Source organism: Myotis nattereri (genome assembly GCF_964212035.1).
Source record: "Myotis nattereri genome assembly, chromosome: 3".
NCBI lineage: Eukaryota > Metazoa > Chordata > Mammalia > Chiroptera > Vespertilionidae > Myotis > Myotis nattereri.
In genome coordinates this window covers 135,556,922-135,580,164 of record NC_138077.1, presented here as the reverse complement: position 1 = coordinate 135,580,164, position 23,243 = coordinate 135,556,922, and the positions used below count along the sequence as shown (strand labels likewise).

The 23,243-nt window shown below is 50.8% G+C and overlaps 1 protein-coding gene across 1 annotated transcript in view; it reads right to left on the bottom strand.

Moving 5' to 3' along the window:
* JARID2 (jumonji and AT-rich interaction domain containing 2) overlaps positions 1-23,243 on the bottom strand; it is a 285,665-nt gene that overhangs the window by 19,528 nt on the left and 242,894 nt on the right. The window contains exons 7-9 of the mRNA XM_081087719.1: positions 16,137-16,372; positions 6,066-7,134; positions 2,305-2,807 (exon numbers count right to left, since the gene is read on the bottom strand). Of these exons, the coding sequence (XP_080943845.1) occupies positions 2,305-2,807; positions 6,066-7,134; positions 16,137-16,372 (1,808 nt within the window). The remainder of the gene's footprint in view (positions 1-2,304; positions 2,808-6,065; positions 7,135-16,136; positions 16,373-23,243) is intronic.

Here is a 23,243-nt window from a genome sequence, read left to right as displayed (position 1 = left end):
AGGTAGACCTTAGTTTCGACCTATTCTACATTACAGGTTTTGTTACACAGGGACAAGCTTGTAAGATTCATGCCTTTCACTCTTTTGTGACCAGGCACACGTATCCCTTGATTACAGAAATATGTACCAAGCAGCTACGGTCTATCAGGCCTAGTTCAGCAGCTGTGGTAAAGCAGGCTCGACACCGACACAACCCTGTACTCATGCAGCTTCACCAGGCCTCGCCACAACCCTAAACAAGCATGAGCTGCGAGGAGGCCCCAAGCGCCCTGAGGGACCGGGGAGGGGTCCCTGTGAGCACCCCAGGGGAAGGAACACCCCACCGCACAGGAAGCCTGCCTGCCATGAGCAGGTCAGGGCACCAGGGCAAAGCCTTCACACTGGCTGCTCTGACATTTGCTTTCCAGCTTTAGAAATGACTCTGTGAAGTTCTAATGCAAAGGAAATACTCCCTACAGTTCCAAACTTCTGACATTCTGTTCCTTACAAAATAAAAGCCTGCCCTGGCCAGGTGGCTCAGTAGTTTGGAGTGTTGTTCTGTGTACCTAAGGTCTCAGGTTCAATCCCCAGTCGGGGAGAGTATGGGAGGCAACTGATCAATGTTTCTCTCTCACGTCGATGTTTCTCTCCCTCTCCCTTTTTCTCTCTCTCAAACCAATATTTTTAATGGAAATATATATAAATAGATAAATAAATACAAATAAAAACCTAACGACTAGGAGGGACCTAGTTTTGCCCTAAGGCAGAGTGCCCGGAATTCAAGGGGACACCCAGCACCCAACCGTCAATGGCCCAACAGTCAGGGGCCGCAAGAACATGGCTGAGCAGCACCAGGGCCACCAGACCACCCCGTAGCCCCGCTCGTAGGATTTTGCGATGAAATCTAAAAATACACTTTACAAAGCAGGTTTTCAAAAAAAACTCTTGCTTTGATCCAACTCACTCTCATAAAATTGACCTTCTTCAATAAAAAGTAACAGAAGTAGAGAGTATCTTATTTCACATGCTGGCTGTTCAGTCCCGGGTTTAATGAGCGGTTTCCGCGGAGGAGGCTCCTCAGGCACACATCCAGGAAACAGCCAAAGTCCTCCCAAGTTCACAGTCCGTGCCACCTCTCTCCCCCCATGAAACATTCAGAATGTGAAACAGGAGGCGGCCATCAGCAGGCTGCAGGCAGCCATTCCCCACCCCATGGTCTCTGCAAGGCATCTCGGGAGGTAACAGGGGACACCGAACCTGCTCTGCGTCTCACAGTAGAAAAAGTTCCAGAAAGCAGCCCAGGGCTAAAGCCCAGCAGGTGGGTGGCCACAGGCGACTTCGCAACATGGACTCAGAAGGGCAGGCACACCTGCATGAGTGCCAAGCTCCCTATGTGTCTGGGATGGGCCCAGTATCAGAAGTCCACATCGATTTAACCAGGCGGCGATTTTCAACGTACCAAAAATCCCCCGGCTCATCCAGGTGGGAGCAGGGTTGTCAAGAGAGGGCTGCCAGGACTCACCACAGAACACATCCCTCCTGGTAAACCCAGAACAGGGACCCCGGGTACAGCCATGCACCTGTCAAAGCCCAGCAACACAGCAGAGGCCTCTCTCAGCTCTGCCCCCGGTGCCCCACTCACCCTTGCAGGCAGGGGAGAGGCAGCCCCAAGCCTGGCTTTGGAACCAGCCAGACAGGAGGCTATGGTGGCCGCTGCTGAGCAAAGGCAGGCAGGCTGCCAAGTGGGAGTGCCCGTGACTCTGCCCGCTTCTCAGAGAAGCGTGTCTCCTAGGACGGCTGTTGCAGCAACAAGATCTGGCAGAACTGGGAAACATGGGCACGTGTTTGCCAGCCTTCCCACCTCCTCCCTCAGCAGCTTCAATAGTGAGATGCAAAGAGATAGCTCTATAAGGGCCTCTCTACAGGTGACTGGCCACACTGAGGTGGGGCAGGGGGCCATGCAGAAAGTAAATAAGGAGGCAAAGAGAACCAGCACTCCAGGCCTGGCCAGGCAGCTTCTGCCCTCCAGCCTGAGAGCAGGTGCGGGGGGGGAATTGTGGGTGAGGAGGAATTGCATTTGCATCCTAGGTACTGCATCCATGGCACCTGGGCGCTCACTCAGCTCATTCAATGAAAAAGAAAGCCAAGGCCTGAAGTGGGCAAGCGACTCCGCCCATGCTCACAGTTCCCGGGGCAGCCAGGGCCTGTGCAGCCGGCCAGATGCCCTGAGGCCTGGGGCCGAAGGGGGCTGCAGACATTTCTCTTTATTAATTTCCCAGAGAAAGTAGCTGGCAGCTTCGGGACCGCCCACCGCACAGGGCCTACCTTATATATACACTTGTGGAAGTCACTGAGGACGCCTTTGTCCTCTTCCTCTTCTTTCACCACTTCCTTTTCCTGAGCAAAGAGTCGCCGCCGGCCCGTCTTGAGCTGGGCCTGGCCCACCTCCTTGAGCTTGCTGCGAAAGCCGTTCCTGTGGGCCACGCCATTGATGAGCCCGTTCTTGGGCTCAAAGCGGGGCAGGGGGTGGAACTTGTTGTAGTCCTGCTCCGTGTGGCCCTCCAGGGGCCCCTTCCGCTTCTCCAGGATCTCCTTCTCCATCAGCACCTCCTTCTCCAGCCGGCGGTGCTCCTCGGGGGACAGGGAGTCGTAGGACAGCAAGTACTGGCAGTAGGCCTCCTGGAGCTTGGCCAGCCGGTCCTGGGCAGTCTTGGGGATGCGCAGCATGTCTGCGAGTTTGTTCCATTTTTTGAGGTCAGTCACTTGCTGCATGCCACCCATCTCGTTAATAAGCCGGAAAAAGCAGGCCAGGTCAAGCTCGCAGCCTCCTGGGACGGTGAGGGAAGAAAACACAGGGACATCAGCGAAAAGGACCATGAACAAGACAAGCCCTTCTTCACTCACCTGACAGTCCATGATGCCCATGTGCCGGGATGCGGCGAGACGCTAGGGTCAGTCACAAACACTCATCTCTGGCCTCCATGGAGCTTAGTCTGTGCAGACGGACCCTAAGACAACCTGGCGCACTACAGGGACAGATAAAGCTGACTGAGGGGCTGGGAGGAGCGGGGGCCACCATCTTAGGTGGGATGATAAGGGAAGGCCTCCTGGAGGAGGTAACGTTTACGCAGAGGTCAATGGTAGGGAGCTGGCATGCTTCTCCTCAAATGGGCGGCACACACTGGTCAGTACCCTTCTAAAGACCTGGAGGCAGCTGTAATGAGACCAGGAGCAGCGGCCATCAACCACAGGTCTCACTGGAGGGAAGGGCAGGGCCCAGTCGTGCCACTCAGCCACACCCACGTCCCAATGTCACCAGGAACAGCTGTGATGTCGGAAATCATACACAGCATGTGTTCTCTATCCCAATTTCCCTCCCAACCCCAACACACACACACACACACACACACACACACACACCTGCCCAACACACATACCTCACTCACCCACCCAACACACACATGCCCAACACAATACACAAACCCAAGACACACACTCAACACACACACACACACCCCACACATGCTCGAGTTGCTTATTTTCAATCCCACAGGATTTCCAGGTTGACAGGCACTATTCAGAAGGGCACCTGACAGTCTGCCCTTCAATTCCTCCCATATGCACTCAGAGGGACCACTAATCTCAGAAGGATGGAGGTGAGTTTCACTACATCCCCTGATCAAATTACAGAACAGCACAGGGGCCAGAGGTGGGCTGAGCATCCTAGGACACCCAGAGGCGTGCCTGGACCATCCCAGGAACTGCAAATAAGACCAGAGGACAATGTGGGTTTGGTTGTCTGTGAACAACGGAACCACCTCAGGGAGGAGACTTCCCTGGACCTCAACCAGGTTCCAGGCCCCACTCTGGTGTCTCAGCGAGGAGACCGTGCCTGGCAGTGCAGCGCTCTGACGGGCACAGGTAGAGGGCGAAGCCAGTCACCTGGCGTGCCACGGCAGCTCCAACCACAGGTCTCACGGGAGGGGAGGCCGGCCATACCTTTTCCTTTTTCTCTAAGATCACGATAATACAATAGCACTTAAAATTTACCCAGTTCTCGCAAATCCATTAAAGACTCCACACCTGCCATGATCAGCCCGTTCAGAGGGCCACCAGGTTGCTACCTGGCAAAGCATCTCCCTCACCTAGTCCGAGCTGACCCCACTCCCTGCAGCACTGCAGCTTCCCAAGGGGCTGGGTGCTTATCCGTTTGCATCAATTCTGGGAAACAGCTTCAAAAGGACTAAGTGCCTTGCACTTGGAGACACCTGAGCTCAGGCCCACGCCCAAGGCCTCTGTGGGTAGTCGGCCAGGTCAGCACCCCTTCACAGACAGTGATAATGCTTTACACTTGGGGCAAAGAGCAGGAACACTCACCCGAGTGACAGTCAACCAACTGCTGCTGCTACGGGAAGAAGTCACGGTTAAAGAAATCCTGCTCTGGCCCGGCCAGCGTGGCTCCGTGGCTGAGCGTCAAACGATGAGCCAGAAGGTCATGGTTCGATTCCTGTTCAGGGCACATGCCCGGGGTTACAGGCTTGATGCCCAGTAGGGGGTATGCAAGGGGCAGTCAATCTATGATTTCCTCTCATTGATGTTTCTATCCCTCTCTCCCTTCCTCTCTCTGAAATCAATAAAAAGTTTATTAGAAAAATGAACTACTCTGAAAAAAAGGGTGGTTGGCTGGCCTCGTGACATCACCCAAGTACTCTACCAGTCCCTAAAAGACCCCCAGCTCAGGGTGGGTAGGAGGACCTGGTGCTGCTCTGAGTCACCCAACAGCCGAGTGCACACAGGGCACAGCCAACACCAAGCTCCTGAGACAACCTCACCTCCTCAGCCCATTCCCACAGCCCTGGGTCACTGTCTATCACAGGGCACCCCTGACAAGGGACCACCACCAACCAAGAATTCTTTCAAATCAATGATTCTCACTCAGGAATTAGCCCTGGCAGGCACTGCTGAGAGGAATAATGAAACCTCATCTCACAAAGGAATGCCACCTTACTGCCAGTTCTTGACACTTAAATAGCTGTTAAATGTCTCCTTTCTCCCAGCCTTTGAAAAATCAGAATCTCCACAATGGAGGCAGGGATGTGCTTTTCCTTTCAAGGATCTAGAGCTGAAAGGGAAGTGGGTGACCGTACCCGCTGTCCCCATAGGAAACCCCCTCCTCAGAGCCCACTCGTCTGAAAGTGAACTAATCCCGGAAGTACAGGGTCCAGAGAAGAAGCAGACAGGGGAGCTTGACAACCTGTGAGTGGATGCTGCTGGGGGCCGGGGGCCCTCAATGCGGGACTTGTGCCCACTAGTCAGCGAGCTGAGCTCTGCGACCGTCCTGGGCAGAGCTGTGTGGGCTCTTGGGATAAGTGTGCACATTCCTGCACCTGTGGGCTCCACGAGGACCAAGTTGGTTGCCATGGAAGCAGAAACTCAAGTCAAAATGAGGAGGATGGAGAGACAAGGACAAGACAGAGAAGAAATTTCGTGGGCTGAGGTCTACGAGAGTTTGTGGATGGCAATGTGTCCCCAAAATATTCATGTGCAGAATCCTAACCCCTGATGCCTCAGAATTAGACCTTATTTGGAGAAAGGGTCTTTAAAGAGGCATTTACCTGGGGTGAGTAGTGTCTTTATAACAAAAGGAAGACACCAGGAGCTCGCACACTGAAGAATGGCCATGTGAGGACAGAGAAGCACCATCTACAGGCCAAGGGAGAGGCTTTGGGGGACACCACCCTTGCAGGCAGCTTGGTCTTGAACTTCCAGCCCCCAGAACTGTGAGACGGTAACTCCCTGTTGTTTAAACTCCTGAGGTTGTGGCACTGTTGTGGGCATCCCAGCCAAGCAGATGAATCCGGGGGGGCAGCATCCCATCGCACCCTGAACACTGCTCTGGCCCCTGAAGGCAGTAGGGGACCACCCAGTGGGGAGAGCATGGACCCCGATACCCACAAATGTCCAGGACCTGGAGAAAAGGGGCGGTGGCCTCCCCTGAGCAGCAAATGAGGCGGGAGAAGTGCATCCCCAGTGACAGGGGAGAGAAACCGGCACGTGGGATGAGGCAGTGGGCAGGCAGGGCTTACCTATGAGCGGGAGCTCGTCCATGGTGATGCCCTGAGATCTGAGGTGCTTCTTGATGCAGGCCAGCCGCTGCACGTTGGGGCCCCAGCGCCGGCCCAGCTTGTGGATGTGCTGAATCTGCGTGACGAACCGCATCTCGTCATTGAGCTTGCACTCGGGCCGCCAGTCCGGAGGGGGGATGACCCTGCACATGCCATACTTCTCCACCTGAGCGCGCACCGACTCGATGTAGACGAGTGGGTCGTGGAACTCCTTGGCTGACGGCCTGAGCACGGGGATCTCGTCCATGGCCGCCCACCCGACCCGGCCGGACCCCTTCTCGGGCTTGGCCGCCGCCTCCTGCGGCTTGTGCAAGGGCTCCGATTGCGAGGTAGAACGATTTTCACAGGAGGCGCCGTCCGCCTTGCCATGTGCTTGTCTGCCCAGCGTGCTCCTCCCGGCTGCAGCCCGCTTCGGCCGGTTCCTCTCCAAGCTCCGCTCGGGCACCTCCTTCTTCACATGTCCATTCAGCAGAGCTTTCTCCACTAGGGCCTGAGCCGGGGCTGGGGCCTGGGCTGGGGCTGAGGCCGCCGCCGCCTTCCTGCCAGGGGCTTCAGCAGAGCCGGCAGCCCCTTTCATCTTCTTAGGGGGCGACTGCAGCTTCTCCGCCTGGTGTGCCTCTTCCAGTCTCCTCTTGGAATTCCGCAGCCCCTCCCGCAGCTGCCGCCCCCCCACCTCCTTAGTGCATGACTTTGGGTTCAACCGGCCACTGACCTTGAGGCCGTTGACGGCAGGCCCGGTGGACTTGGACACCCCCCCGAGGGATAGCACCTGTTTGCGGGTTTTTGCATTGCTACTTTCAGTTTTCCCTGAGATTGTGTGGTTGACAGCTGAACTGGGCTTGTGGTGATTGGGTTTGGTTTCCTTGACCAGTTCTCTCTTGGCTTTGGTGTATGTGACAGTCCCCTTAGTCACGGTTGCAGTGTACTTCACAGTTTTGGACGGTGAAGGTCTGACTTCGCGCATCTTTTTGGCACTGGTTGCACTTGTACCCAGAGATGACATTCGAGTGACTCCATTTACCTTCGAAACCTGGGAGGCAGCAGGAGAGGCAGAAGACAAAAAAACCCCAAAAAACAGAATTAGTACCTGCCAAGAAGGCAACTCTTCCACACAGAGACACTACACAGAGACAAGGGCTACCTGCAAAGGCAAACAAAACACACTGCCTGGGTGCTATTTCAGACTCTTGGCACAGTCCACACCCATCCTTCCTTTTCCACGTTTGATCCCATGGCTCTTCCAGGAAACTGGATGTTTCACCGTGAGCCTTCCCACATGCCCGCCAACCACCTGTCACAGGTTAGGAACATTTCCGATAGGAAGACCCTGCCCATGTGGGAGGAAAAGAGCATGTCCAATGTTGACCCCTGAGTAATGCAGGGGGTTAGAGGCACCAAACCCGTCCTCCGTACCTAAAAATCCATGGTAACTTTCGGACTCCCCAAACACCTTGTCATCCTTCAGTATCTGCAGGAAACTGGTTCCAGGACCCCGTGAATAACAAAATTGGTCGGTACTCAAGCCCCTTGTATAAAAGGGCGTGGAACAATGCATGCAGTCGGCCCTTCACATCCGGACTCTGGATAGCGGTTTGAAAATACTGTTTTCAATCTGTGGCTGGTAGAATCCAAGGATGTGAAACCCAGGAATATGGAAGGCCAACTGTATGTTTACTGGAAAAAAGTCATATATAGGTGGGCACTCCCAGTTTAAGCCATGCTTTTCCAGTCAACTGTACACAGACACGCAGTACACGCGCGCGCACACACACACACACCTGCTCTAAGAAAAGACATGCTTGCTCTTTGCTCCCCTTAAAGCATGATCTGCCCACAGAATTTAAAAATCTATGTGCTAAAACAAGAACAAAACAAAAAGATTATGGAAAAAAGAACAACAGCCCTCAAGTAGTTCAGCTTCGATGCAGACGTGTGGCTGCAGACTGCTGGCACCTGTCCTTCTCCTTGTGTTTGATATGTGCCCCGTGCAGCCCTTGCTGAATGTCAGGGGGTGCACCTAACCTCTTTGGTAAAGCACAACATGCCCAACCCTCTCTGCAAAGGAGGTTCCTACTTCCCTTCCCTCAAAAACTTCCACATCCGGTTCCACAGGAATGGGGTCACAAGCAGCCCTGCAAGGGCATCTTTCAGCATGGACACCACGGTAATCCCACGACACACAAGCCCACCTCAATATAGAGAGAAGTCAGAGTGATGTCAATGAACACCTGAAACGCATTAACTTCCAAAGAACGAGAAAGGGCCGGCCCTAGTAGCTGCTGCTGGGCTGGCTGATGTGGGCACTGAGGCACAACTCTGCCTCTCTGTGACCTTGACATGTCATTTAACATCATGGGCATCAACTTCTCATTCGCAACATGAGTTACAGATTCAGGAACTCCAGGGTTCCATAAGAACCATGACCCCCTAAAGAGGCTGACTAAAAAACACAATTCCTGGGAAACACAGCAGAAACAACAGACCTCTTTCCTCACCAAGAACCCAGAGGAGGTGACGGTGGAGGGAGACTGGCTTCCAAGTCAGCTGAGACCTAAGCAGCTGGCTCCTCTCAACACCAGTGCCCCGAGGGCTGTGCAGCTGCCACCAGGATGGCCGGAGGCTTAGGTGACCTCTGCCCTGTGCCCCGGCCTCGCCCAAGAAGAGGCACATTTTGCTTAAGTGGAGAACAAGCACAAAGACCACACTTTCCCATGGGTGTCCACACCAGTGGTTCCCAATGGGCTCCCACCCCCTGAGTTTCTTATCTGGTAGGTCTGGGACAGGCCTATAGAATAGAATCTATATTTACAACAAAGAATCTATATTTGTAACAAAGTTCCAAAGAACTGATCTGTGGACATACTTTGAGAATCACTGAATCAAACTATTAGCTGAAAGTTCCAAAGACAGAAAAAGGCAAGAAGCCACTGAATGTGCCAGCAATTTGACACAGTAACGGAAAGCCTCAGATCATGGTATGAGGCAGGGTTCCCGCCAGTGGTTAGTAAACGGGTTCCTAGTGAGCCGCCTGGACTTCTGTACTCAGCAAGGGCCCAGGAATTACAGCCCGGGTTCTCCACTGCTTTCCACCTTATAAGAAGCAGCACTGACAGATTGAGTGGGGAAGAGAGGAAAAGAATGGAAAATTAAAAACAAAAACTTGCAACTTGGCCACAATAAATTAAAAACAAATTTGGAAAGCCAACGGTAAGGGCAAAGACAAATTTTTGATGGTAAGTACCACTAGTTTGGAATAGGAGGTATGGTGAGGAAGACAAATAACTTTAAATGTTCATCATTCATATATATCAGAGAGGAAGGGAGAGGGAGCGAGAGATAGAAACATCGAAGAAAGAGAGAATCATTGATTGGCTGCCTCCTGCATGCCCCCTACTGGGGATGGAGCCCACAACCCAGACACGTGCCCTGATTGGGAATCGAACCCTGACTTCCTGGTTCATACATAGGTTGACATTCAACCACTGAGCAATACTGGTTGGGCTCATCCTAATATTGACTAAAACAAAAACCATCTTACCTAATAAAAGACAAATATGCAAATCGGCAGTACCTTTGCTGTGCCATCAGCCACGCCCACCAGCCAATCAGAGCGACTATATGCAAATTAACCCAACCAAGATGGCAGCCGGTATCCACGGAGCTGAAGTAAGCAGGAGGCTTGGTTGCTCCAGTGATGGAGGAAGCCAAGTTTCCCGGCTGGCTCTGAGCTCCACTGAAGGCAACAAAGTTTCAATTATAGAAGGTAAATAAATCTCAGAATAAAAATAAAAAAAAGAAAGAAAGGAGAGGCTGGGAGCTTCCATTGCCAGAGGGGCTTGGCCAGCCTGAAAACGGCCCTCAGACCCTCACCCAGACTGGCCAGGCACCCCAGTGAGGACCCCCCACCCTAAAGAGGGTGTGACCAGCCTGAAAACAGCCATCAACCCAGGCTGGCCAAACCTTCATGAGGTGAGGGTCCCCACTGGAGGGGTGGGGGGGTTGACCAGCCTGAAAACAGCCATCAGCCCCTCACCCAGGCTGGCCAGGCACCCCAGTGGGGACCCCCACCCTGAAGAGGGTGTGACCAGCCTGCAAACACCCATCAGCCCCTCACCCAGGCTGGCCAGGCACCCCAGCTGGACCCCCACCCTGATCCAGGACACCCTTCAGGGCAAACCAGCCGCCCCCCACCCGTGCAACAGACCTCTATCCTATATAATAAAAGGGTAATATGCAAACTGACCCTAACAGCAGAACGACTGGGAATGACTGGTCACTATGACACACACTGACCACCAGAGGGCAGATGCTCAATACAGGAGCTGCCCCCTGGTGGTCAGAGCGCTCCCACAGGGAAACTCTGCTCAGCCACAAGCCAGGCTGATGGCTGCCAGCACAGTGGTGGTGGTAGGAGCCTCTCCCGCCTCCTCAGCAGCGCTAAGGATGTCTGACTGCAGCTTAGGTCTGCTCCCCGCTGGCAAGTGGACATCCCCCGAGGGCTCCCAGGCTGCCAGAGCGATGTCTGACTGCCAGCTTAGGCCCAATTCCCCAGGGAGTGGGCCTAAACCAGCAGGTGGTAATTCCCCAAGGGGTCCAAGACTGTGAGAGGGCATAGGACAGGCTGAGGGACCCCTCACCCCCCTCCCCCTGCCGAGTGCACAAAGTTTTGTGCACCGGGCCTCTAGTTTAGAAAAATAAAAGCGAAGAGTAAAATCTTCTATGGATCAAGAGAGAGTTTTCCACATTGGAGACACCAGAAGGTCTCAGAGCAGGGCTCCAATCCCCAGCAAGTGGAAGGGGAGACCCTTCAGGCCCTCCATCTTCGTGTAACCTCTTGGGAGTCCAACCTGTTCCAGCTCCTTCCTCCACACTCAAGCAGACCACACAGTACACCGGAACCTCTTCTACAAGAGGAGTCACCTGTGAATGTGCCTACCACCCCCCACCGACATATCAGTCACCATATCTTGCCAAGGTTTAGGTTCGGTGCTTCTCAAAGAAACCCTGCAGGAGCCTAAAAATAATCCAGACTTCACAGTTCAACCCGACTCCCCCGCCACCCCCATTCTAATGTGATCAGTGAGGAGACAGACAGGGTGGCTCTGTTCCCACAAGCATCTTGCCCCACCCTGGCCCCATATCACTGTCCACCCGTGGCAACAGGAAGCCAGAATCTCTCAGGTTCTTCCTCAGAAAAGCATGCAGGGCCCTTCTCAGGGGCCCCGGAGCCCAAGCGGCTTGGTTACAGGGCGTGCTTTTTCCACATGGTGGAATTCTATGTAAGTACTTCACCATCTTCAACGACAAAGAGATCACCTTCTTGCTTACATGCTTCTGTAAATTTAAATACTGGCTTACTGCCAGGAAGGGCAGCCAACTACCTTGCTCTATCAGAAGAATAAATTACTCTGTCCACTTCCTCCCTCACTGTTATAACAGCCATCTTCTGAAGTGCTCTCCCGAATCTCATATACCATGTCCACATCACAAGCTTGAAAACTCAATGTTCCCCCCTCATGAGCCATTAGAACAGTGAACTTTAATTTAAAAGAAATAAACTGCAAAGACTAGAAAGGGCATGTCTTCCCACCCCAAAGCCCACCCAGTGCCAGTGTTTCCTGACTCCCCCTAGTGGCCATGATGCAGCTGACATGCTAACCCCGCATCAACCTGTCCCACCAGCCTGCCGTGTGTCCTAAAGATAGGGATAAAACAGAACCAACCACCCATGACCCATCTACTAACACACAAAGGCCTATTCCTTGGCCTTGTACTTGTCTCTAGGTGCCCAATGTTTAATTGGTACCAAAGGAAACAAAGGAATGGAAGAAGACGTTATATTGCCACCGCTTTATCAAACAGAACCAAACAAAGATTTTGCCAGCTCACCCGTGGGCCGGTATCACTGCGGCCCGTCCTGAGGAAGTGCTCACACGGTGCACGTTGAGCGAGAGGTCATTTTAGTTCACTGCAAGTCTAACACAATGGTAGCTCATGGCGGAATCCTCCCAATGCAATAAAAACACTAACTTCACACGTCCTCAAGGCTCTGATATGGATTTCTGACTTTGCATCCTTCTCCTCCAAACTCTCACCCAGCTCTGCTGGAAGTGGGTTATATGCAGCTTGTTCTCCTTGGCCCACCACCACCACCCGTCACCTGTGGCTCAGGTCACCCCAGGCACATAAGTCAAAGAAGCCATCCTCAATTCAACCAGAAATTCAACTGTCAAGTTCTCATTTCCCACTAGAGGGAGCCATTGAGTCGGGTGCCTCTGCCCACCCCTTCAGAAGGGAGAAGAGCAGGTAGGGAGCTCAAGAGAAACATTTGCTCCTTGGGAATAGTCCCCTTGGGCTTTAAAACTGAATTAAAAAAACAAAAGAGCCTAAAATAAGCAAAGCTATGGAAGGGGACTGCTGGTGTGGCAGGCCCCTTGGTTAGAGACAGGGCCTAAAGACCCAGTAATGAGCAGCAGGACAAGGCAGCCAGTTAGTCCCACTCTGGGAGATGAACCCCTGGGTGCTGCTGGCAGTCCTAAATCTTCTTCCAGCCCCTGCTTCCGCTGGAGGCAACTTACCTGGGCCACAAGTACCACTTGACGTGCAATCGAACCACCAGCCTGAGCTGATGAGGACAGTGAGACCTTCAGCATGCGCACAGCCAAGGCGAGCGCTGACTCCTCTCTGAGAGCTCAGGTGCCTTTGTCACAACTTTGGGAATAGCCCCAATCCCCTAGTTTGAACAGAGCTGAACTACACTGAATGTCACAGGGCCGGGATTCTGCAGCAACCCTTGCAGGTGTTCATGTGAAGCCTTTCCTCCAAAGGCAGCAATGCCCCCAATCTCCTGGCCACACGTGTCCACTGAGGGCCTCAGTGCCACCATGAGCAGGGGAGGTACCATGGTCAGCACAGCCTGACACCCACGTCCCGGCTTACGAACCACTCACATTTCTGTACCAGCAAAACCTCCTCACGACTCTCCTGGAAAACTAACACTTCAAAACCCTTGCTAGGTGTCAGCTAAGCTATTTTCCATCCTAAATGTCTGCCTTTTACTGCATTCAAACTGAAGTGCTATTTTAAGGAAACAAAAAATAGCTTTCCCTCCTTTGTCAGACACCTATGATACATCCAGATTCTTATCCGGAGCCACTGCAGCCAACAACCGCAGGGCCGTTCTATACGCATATGCATCACCCGGCAGATGCATGTTTGGTGTGTCCCCTCACACCAAGAGAAGGGCCTGGGTGAAGTGCACACACTTGCTCAAGTCTCAGGCACGGGGCCTGTATGAGGCATAAGAACCAGACGTGGATTGTGCCAAGTGGGGGGTAGGGCAAGATTCTTGTAAAAAGTGTGAGTCATCAGATGATGCCAGAGCAAACAGTGCAGTCGCCTCTCAGCAGCACCTTCAGCACGGGACACCTTCATTTGCCCACCCGCACCTCACACAGCCATGTGTATCCTTCTCTTCGGGCCAACATAGAAAAATTAATCCTATTTGAAATTCAAGACCAGAGTATCCTTTGGGCCCCTGTCTTATTCAGGTGAAAGAAGAAAGGTCAGAGTCTAATCATTTGCATCAGGTAGTTACAAAAGAATCTACAATGTGCTTTTATGGACCTTATTTTCACAGTAATTAATTAATGGGAACTGATGGTTTCAAAGTTATACTTTCATGTCTCAGAATATCCCTATGAGAGTAGGCATGACTGGCTCCAACGAACAATAGGACCCAGAAAAGCTAAATATCACTTCTTAGAGAAGATCTTGGTCAAAGCCAAACTAGAATTGGGAGCCCTGGACCATCCCATCTGGGTTGATTGGGGGGTGAGCACAGTCAGGAGGGAGCAGGAGAGGGGAAGGGACGTTGGGAGGAAACCCCCTGAACACCTGCGTGGTTACACCCTACCTGCAAAGACACTGACAACAAAGCAAGCCAGACTCCCGCATTAACACAGGTGGCAGGAGTCTGCTCTGTAAGGAGCTCCCAGATCTCTCCTCCAGCTCTGCACTGCCTGTGGAACAGGCCACCCATGCATTCCATGGAGCAAGGGGTAGGGTGATCCCAGGGCAAGGGGTACCTCTGCTCCCCTCAAATCTTACCTCCATTGGTGCAACTTCCTTGTTTGGTAGCAAAGGGAAGTTAACTACACCAGAGGTTTACTCCATCCAGCCTCATACACAAAAGTGAAAGAGAAATGTGTGTGTTTATGATTCCATAGGAATATAAAGTCACGTATCCATCCTTTACAAGCCTTCATTCCTGCCCCACATGGGCCCTCAACTTCTCTGGGTCCCTTTTTAATTGTTCTTTTTCATAAGCAAAACATCTGTGGGAGAGTTCTGCACAAGTGCCTATCAGACCCTCAATTTTGGAAATTAAATGGAGACAAATCTTCAACGACTCAAAAACCAAGGGTATGGTGTGCCCTATTCTTTGTGCTGCTCACTCCTGAAAACAGGGCACCAGAACCTGGGGGGCCAATTCCACAATCATGCGCAGTTGTTCTAAGACAACAAGAAGAATGTTTAAAATATGTTAAAAACACTTGCTTAATCTCAAGATAACACTGTAAAGGATGAAGTGGACATCTGAGGGCTATGGAAACATCCGTGAGGATGCATGCCTTGTCCATCCCACCAACTGGAGAGCCGAATGATACTTAAGCTATAGGTTAATACTAATAACGTGTCTGTACACACACTCCTAAGTATGAATTTAGTCACATAAGAGAGAAATATGTCTTCAAGAATGAGGAAAGACCACACGTAAAGAATAACACCACCACAGTGACCCTGTTTCAGCCATTCTGGAATACTGCCGCCAGCCAAGGAATCTTCTGCACACCCAAACCTTGCCCTGAACCAACCTCTAAAGATGCAGTCTCCCGCCTATTCTAGGGGAAAATTTAACTGTGTGATAAAATTCTCAGTGCAGGCCCATCTCTGATCCCCAGGGCTCCTGACTTTCAAACGGTGAGGACAGGAGCAGAGGGGTCAGCCCTTCACCCACTGCCTCTGGGCACCTGCCTTTGTCCCCAGGACCTCCCTCCCAGGGTCTGAGAGATCGCTGTCTGAGGACATGAGGATGGTGACAGCGACAGCGGCTGAGGCCTGAGGCCGTTCTTTAGAGTTTCTCCACCAGGACCTGTGTTTTCTGATCTGACAGGAATGGGGGCAGTGGAGCAGCAGAGCGGTGCCCTCCAAGGGGCCTCAGGCAGGACTGAAATGTGCTCAGCGGAATCCACGCCACGACTCGTCCCACCCCCATCACAGACCCCCACTCACCCACCCCCTGTCACAGACCCCCATTCACCCCACCCCGTATCACAGACCCCCACTCACCCCAGCCCCATCACAGACCCCCACTCATCCCACCCCCTATCACAGACCCCCACTCACCCACCACCTATCACAGACCCCCACTCACCCACGCCATCACAGACCCCCACTCACAGACACCCACTCGCCCTACCCCCATCACAGACACACAGCTCCCGGCACAGGAGCCCACACACGTCCTCTGGTCCAGCGGTCACCAACCGGTGGTCCATGGACCACTGCTCTGGTCAGAGAGATGCTGACTTGTCATGTAAAGATGAACAGATAAGCCATCCAGCACAGCGCAGGTGGCCTGCAGGCCTGCTTCCGGTTGTCACTCATCCACTCTCGGCCTAACCAGTAATGGTCCCCCAGGACTCCAAGTAGCCTGGCTCAGAGGGGCTCCCTTTACAGCCCATCCCAACACACGAGAGTCAACAGATGGTGGCACTGGCGACAGCAGCACCCGCTGGGGTGGATGTGAGTCCACCACTAGCCCCATGGGACCGACCTTCACAAAAGGTGTGAGCGCCACAGCCCTCCCTCCCTCACCGGTGAGCATCACTGTTGTGCTTTTTGAGCCTCTGAAAGATTTACTACTCACATTTTCCCTTCAGTTAACTAGGAGGCATGGGGTGGTGGCATCTGGCAGGCACCCTCTGGGCCACACACTACGGTCACCTGCGTGGCAGGGCTGGGCTTTACCTGTTTCCGTAAGTCCTGAGCCGACCGATGCAGAGGGGGGTGGTGGTGGTTAGCAGTGGGCCCCTTGGCCGAGGAGCCCGAGGCGGGGGCCGTGGGGGGTTGGCTGGCTGGAGCCTGCTCCCTCCGGCTGTCGGCCCGGTGATCACTGTGCTTCTCCTTGCCGGGAGTGGCCTCCTTGCTCTTGTGTTTTTGAACAGGTTCTTTCTCCCGTGACGACCTGCTGGAACCGTTGAAAACTAGGAAGAAAGAATGGAAGAATAAAGTCATGACCTGAGCATACTGCCAGGGAACCTAAGCTTCCTGGTGTCAGAAAGAGTGAAAGAGGGAGCTTTCCGTACATCAAGTCCTACCACGCTACCTAAAGCAGCCCCCATTCCAAGCTCCCAGTCAAAGCACACAAGCACCAGAACGCAGGGGCACACTGAAAAATGATAAGCCTATCCTAAGAAATTTTTTGGTTGAAAAAATTGAAAACCTCATTTTTATAAAAGCCCTCAGAATATCAACACCATGCCTCATACACAAAGAAAAATTAAAATGAAGAAGCTAACGCAGCCTCGTTCCAAGAACAGAAGCACGTTGTGTGTAAAGGTACAAGGCATCTGGCATTAAGATAACACATTCTCAGATTTAGTTATGTAAAGTGAGGCTGAGCACCTGCCATCAAATGTGTCAGGGATGCAGCTGCTTGACCTGACCCCTCAGTGACCACGGAGGAGGGAACGGGACACAGGAGGGGGAAGCCAGGCCCCCTTCTGTTCCAGGGGTCCTAACACCCAGACCTGCTTCCCATGAGCCAGGAAACACTGCTAACGCTGTGAGTGCACTCGGCCAAAGACATTCTGGTTGTGCCTGTTTGATGGATGAAGCCAGCAGGCATGGAGAGGATGAGTGCCTGGCCCAGGCCATGCTGTCTGGCACACATCCACTCCCTGCTCTGACTCCCCAACGGCTCTCAGTCAATACCCAATGTGCACACTGGATCCCACCCACTATGGAGGTCAAAGGGGCCAGGTATGCTCAGAGTTTCCACAGTCCTCTCCGAGGAGGCTTCTGTCATTTTCTCTGCTGTGCAGCCAGGACATGCACTCATCAGGTCCGGCCACTCTACAGCAATCAACCCATAGGTCTCTTCTCCCCTCACACCATCCCGCAGGCGGAGGAAGAAGGCAACCTGTGCCTCAACTGCTCTGCCCTACGAGTGTTCCAGGCAGAGCCATGCTGGGTAACGGCAGGAAGCCCCTTTAGCTGTCACTTTTATTTATTTATTTATTTATTTATTTATTTATTTATTTATTAATATATTTTATTGATTTCAGAGAGGAAGGGAGAGGGAGAGAGAGAGAGAAACATCAATGATGAGAGAGAATCATGGCTAGGCTGTCTCCCGCATACCCCCTACTGGGGATCAAGCCTGCCACCCGGGCATGTGCCCTTGACTGAAATCGAGCCCAGAACCCTTCAGTCCACAGACTCTATCCAGTTAGGGCTAGCTGTCACTTTTAGAAGGCTCCCGGTGAAAGGTGTCTCCCCCTCCTCCAGGTAGAACTCGCTACCTGACCACCTGACTGGGCAGCTGTAAGGAGAAACCTTTCCTAAAGCTGGAAGAAGCAGAGGTCCAAGGTGCGGGTCCTGCCTGCCCTCGAGGAGCTCATACATACCACTGCTCCTCTGTGGCTGCTCCCCAACCTGCACCCACACTTCCTTCCTCACACACTCCTTCACCGTTCATCTCCATTTTAAGTGTCCTTCAAATTACATGTATGCCTTATAGTTTGCAAATATCATCCTCTGATTTGTCATTTGGTTTTCCATCTATTGTGCTAAATCTGCTAGCCCACTTTTTAAAGTTTCTTTCTTTGTTTTTATGCCTAGAAAGCCCTTCCATATTTTCAAATGGTAAAATATTCCTCCAAGTCTCCTCCTAACTGTTTTTGGACTCAATTGGCTAGACTGACTTCTGTAGTCCAGTTGTCATTACTCTGTATACGGCACACCATGGAGATTTACCTTCCCACATCTGGGCATGTGAGCCTGGCCCCAGTGATTGCACATTCTAACTAGACGCTCAGCGCTGAAGTAAAGACCATGCCACATCAAACATGGTCTGTAAACCCGGTGGTATGAGGTTCTGCGGGATGCTCTCAGTTACAGACAAAATGGAAGCTTTAATGGCTAGCATTTATCCTAAGTGCAAGTAACTGCCCACTGTCAGAGAGCATCAGTCATACCCAAGCTGGCAGCATCTGTGCTTGCTTTCAAGACAAATTAAAGGCAACATCTGTAAGAAGTCATACTTCAATGTGATTAAAAATCAAGCCAAAGAACATGAATCTAGGCAATTCTTGACTGTTCACCAATTTTCTACAGCAGTGAGTACAGCTCCTTTATTGGAACATGGCACAAGAAGTTGTTTTTTAATCTCAAATATTCCATACTTTTCTGTGCTTTGTTACTGCCACTGGGGTGTGCATCAAGGTGCAGCCTGCCAAAACACATATGAAAAAATGCTCAAAGTTACTGTTCATCAGGGAGATGCAAATTAAAACGACAATGAGGTATCACCCCACACCTGTCAGAATGGCTACCATCAACAAATCAACAAATGACAAGTGCTGGCAAGGATGTGGAGAAAAGGGAACCCTAGTACACTGCTGGTGGGAATGCAGACTGGTGCAGCCACTATGTAAAACAGTATGGAGTTTCCTCAAAAAATTAAATATGGAACTGCCATTTGACCCAGTGATCCCACTTCTAGGACTATATCCTAAGAAACCCGAAACACCAATCAGAAAGAAGGTATGTACCCCTATGTTCATAGCAGCACAATCCGTAATAGCTAAGATCTGGAAACAGCCCAGGTGCCCATCAGTAGATGAGTGGATAAAAAAGCTGTGGTACATCTATACTATGCAGCAGTAAAAAAGAATCTTTTACCCTTTGAGACAGCATGGAGGGACCTGGAGAGTATCATGCTAAGTGAAATAAGTCAGTCAGAGAAAGACAAGTATCACATAATCTCACTGATATGTGGAGCCTAAGTAACAAAATAAAGTGATGACTGGAGTGGATCCGGAGACATGGAAGCACGGAACAGAGTGTGGAATCTCAGAGGGAAGGTGGGGGAGATGGGTGGGTGGGAGGTACTCAACCAAAGACCTTGTATGCATATATGCATAACCCATGGACATGGACAATTAGGTGGTGAAAGCCTGGGACAGGGGGTGGGGGCGGGCTGGAGGGGGGCTAATGGGGGAAAAGAGGGAGGGGACATAAGTAATATTTTCAACAAAGATTTTTTTAAAAAAGAGTACAGTTGCTATGAAAGAAGTACCAGCTCCATAATGTATTACTTTGTTCAGATTTTTTTTAAAAATAAAAATTCTATGGGTTTGTTAATGTTTCATGACACTGTATGAGCAGTTAAATCCCCAGCCCTGCTGTTTAACAACTGGGCAAGTTATTTATGCCCTCAGTTTTCTCATTTGTGACCTGAGATGACAAGTGCCAATGTGTGGAGAGCCCCTAGCATAATGTCGGGGGCCTGGCAGACACTTAACATTTGGGGGAAATTATTACTGGGTATTTAAAGGATGGTCTTAGGTTACTACATCATCAGATTGGGGCAGGCTCTCCTCCTGCCCTGCCCTCCCTACAGATACAGCATAAAGAAGGTCTTCAACACAGATGGCTGGACTGAGCAGGCCCTTCACCACCTCCTCAGGGAACACAGCTGCCGCCTATTGCCTCCCAATATCCATTCCATGGGAGAACCCCTAGGTCAAAACTGTTTTCATAATTATCCTACAACATATTTGCCTTTGTCACCATGTTGATAATTTCAATGATGGTGATGGCTAAAGGTGGATTAGCTGTCAGAGAAATGCAAATCAAAAGCACAGGAGAACCCTGGCCAGGTAGTTCACTTGGTGAGAGTGTCGTCCTCATATGCAAGGTTGTGGGTTCAATCCTTGGTCAGGACACATGCAAGAATCAACCAATTAGTGCATAAATAAGTGGAACAACAAATCGATGTTTCTCCCTTCCTTAAACCAATTAAAAAGTGCATGAGATTCCACTCCACACCCACTAGGATGGCTATGCTCAGAAAGATAATGATGAGGATGTGGAGAAATTGTAACCCTCATACACTGATGGTGGGAATGTAAAATAATGGGATCACACTGGAAAACAGGCTGGGGAGTCCCAAAGGATGGATGAATCTGGTACTTAGAGAAACAAATGGGATATTATTCTATCTAATAAAAGTGAAATGCAAATTGAGCATCACTCCAACACACAGGATGGCCACCACAAGATGGCAGGCAGGGGAGGGCAGTTGTGGGTGATCAGTCCAGCAGGGGAGGGCAGTTAGGGGTGACCACGCCTGCAGGGGAGGAAAGTTAGGGGGGAGGGGGGGCCCAGGCCTGCAGCGGAGGGCAGTTAGGGGTGACCAGGCTGGCAGTGGAGGGCAGTTAGGGGTGACTGGGCCAGCAGGGGAGGGCAGTTGGGGGGGACCAGACCTGCAAGAGAAGACAGTTAGGTGCAACCAGGCCAGCTGGGTAAGGCAGTTAGGGGTGATCAGGCCAGCAGGGGAGGGCCGTTAAGGGCAATTGGGCCAGCAGAGGAGCAGTTAGGAATAGATCAGGCTGGCAGGGGAGAGTTAGGTGTTGATCAGGCTGGCAGGCAGAAGTAGTTAGGGGCAATCAAGCAGGCAAGTGGTTAGAAGCCAGCAGTCCTGGATTGTGACAGGGATGTCCGACTGGGATCGGGCCTAAATGGGCAGTCGGACATCCATCGAGGGGTCCCAGATTGGAAAGGGGGGCAGGCTGGGCTGAGGGACACACACACCCCACCCCATGCACGAATTTTGTGCACTGGTCCTCTAGGCCATCCATAAAAAGGAGTCAAGTATGATACATGCCACGGCATGGACCAATTTTAGAGTCACTACAGTAAGTGAAAGAACCAATGACAAAGGCCACATATCACATGATTAGATTCATATCTAATAGCCAGAATAGACCAATAGAGACAGAAAGTGGACTGGTGGCTGCCAGGGACTGGTAGGTTTGGGAAAAATGCGAGCGACTGCTGATACTTACAAGGTTTTTGGGGGAGAAGGTGCTAAAAAATGTTTCAAAGTTAATCATGGTGAGGGTTTCACAACTTTGTGACTATATTAAAAACTCCTGAATTATATACTTTAAATGGGTAAATTTTATGATGATGTGAATTACAGCTCAGTAAAACTTTTTTTTTTTTTTCCCCCAATAAAAGGTGGGAAAAACGGTAGTTTTCTCAGTCTCCCGAAGAAGCTGGCTTTCCAGCCCCTGATCTTGGTGCATAGAGGTGATGTAGCCCCGCGTGTGGCGCTGGGGGAGGAGGAGATGGGACCAGAGGATGGAGTTAACGGGGACAGACAGACGGACCTCCCAGGGGAGGGGGGAGAGGACTGGGAGAGACCCCCAACGACTATCTACACAGGGGAAATGGGAGACATCTGTAATATTATCAACAATAAAAAATACACACTTAAAAAAATGTTTTAATACTATAGCTCAACCCTGTCGGGTTTGGCTTAGTGCAGCGGTTCTCAACCTGTGGGTCGCGACCCCTTTGGCGGTCGAATGACCCTTTCACAGGGGTCGCCTAAGACCATCCTGCATATCAGATATTTAGATATCTACATGACGATGCATAACATTAGCAACATGACAGTTATGAAGTAGCAACGAAAATAATTTTATGGTTGGGTCACAACATGAAGAACTGTATTTAAAGGGCCAGAACGTTGAGGACCACTGGCTTAGTGGATAGAGCGTTGGCCTGTGGGATGGAGGGGCGGGGGGTGGGGTTCCCAGGTTCGATTCTGGTCAAGGGCACGTGCCTGGGTTGTTGGCTCCATCCCCAGTAGGGGGCGTGCAGGAGGCAGCCAGTCAATGATTCTCTCTCATCATTGATGTTTCTATCCCTCTCTCCCTCTACCTTTCTCTCTGAAATCAATTAAAATATTTTTAATGTTTCAAATCAACTATACTTAAAGTTTTTAAAAATGTTAAAAACTTGCTACTTCCCAATTATTTTACTTTTTTATTATGAGTGTTCTTGAGCATAATTGCTACTACTGTTATCAGTATGTTCAAAATAAAATATAATGATAAAAAAAAAAAGGTGGGAAAAACGATGCTGTAATACAGATCAGTGCAGTAGCCCCAAACTATTTTAATAATTATAATCCTCTTCACAGCAGGTTAACAACAAAGCCAGTGTCCTGTAAGGATGAGGTAAAGCAGTACAGAGTGTTAATGGTATTAAATCTTGACCCTTGAGGACACATACTTTGTGTGATGAGAACTACAAGTAAAGCACTTCTGCATACCAAAACAGAACAACTGTTTCCATGGAAAAGCACTTTCGAGACTGTTTAAGTTGCAAGCTAGCTACTTTTTTCATGGCATGCTATTTTTTATGTGAAAGAACTACAAATAGTTATTTGTTGGCTATTTACTAAAAAAATGAATAAAGTAAAAGACTGTCAAGGAAAATAACTAATAGTTATTGCTACCAATGACAGAATGCACAATTTCAAGCCAAAAAAAATTACAATTTTGAAAATCCTATACCTACCACCATGAGTCTGACAGCCTCCAGCTCTTAAGGCCTTTCTGATGAGATGGGTGGAGCTGTGGGGTTCTTTAATCCCACACGTGAAAGGTGCCAACAGTTAGGACAGGTGCAAACTCAGTGAACCATCATGTTCAAATGATCAATAGCTGACATAACAAAACCGTGCATAGTAAGAGATCCATTCAAAGTGGAAGGCAACCTGATGAAAAGCCCACTGATACAGGTTCAGGTTCCTGTGACAACTGACCTTAAAGAAACTAGCACTGGTTGAGTATGGGTGGGATGTCAAAGAATAAAATAATCTACAAAGGCTCCTCTCCTTTCCAGAAATTTATCTGTCGTCTGAGACTGATTTTCTTCACATATGTCAACCAAAACTGAATTCTGTGAGACTGAATGCAAAAGTAGGTAAGAATCTACTTAAATGTCTTCTACTCAGACAGGTATTTAAAGAGACTTGTAAAAATGTAACACAAT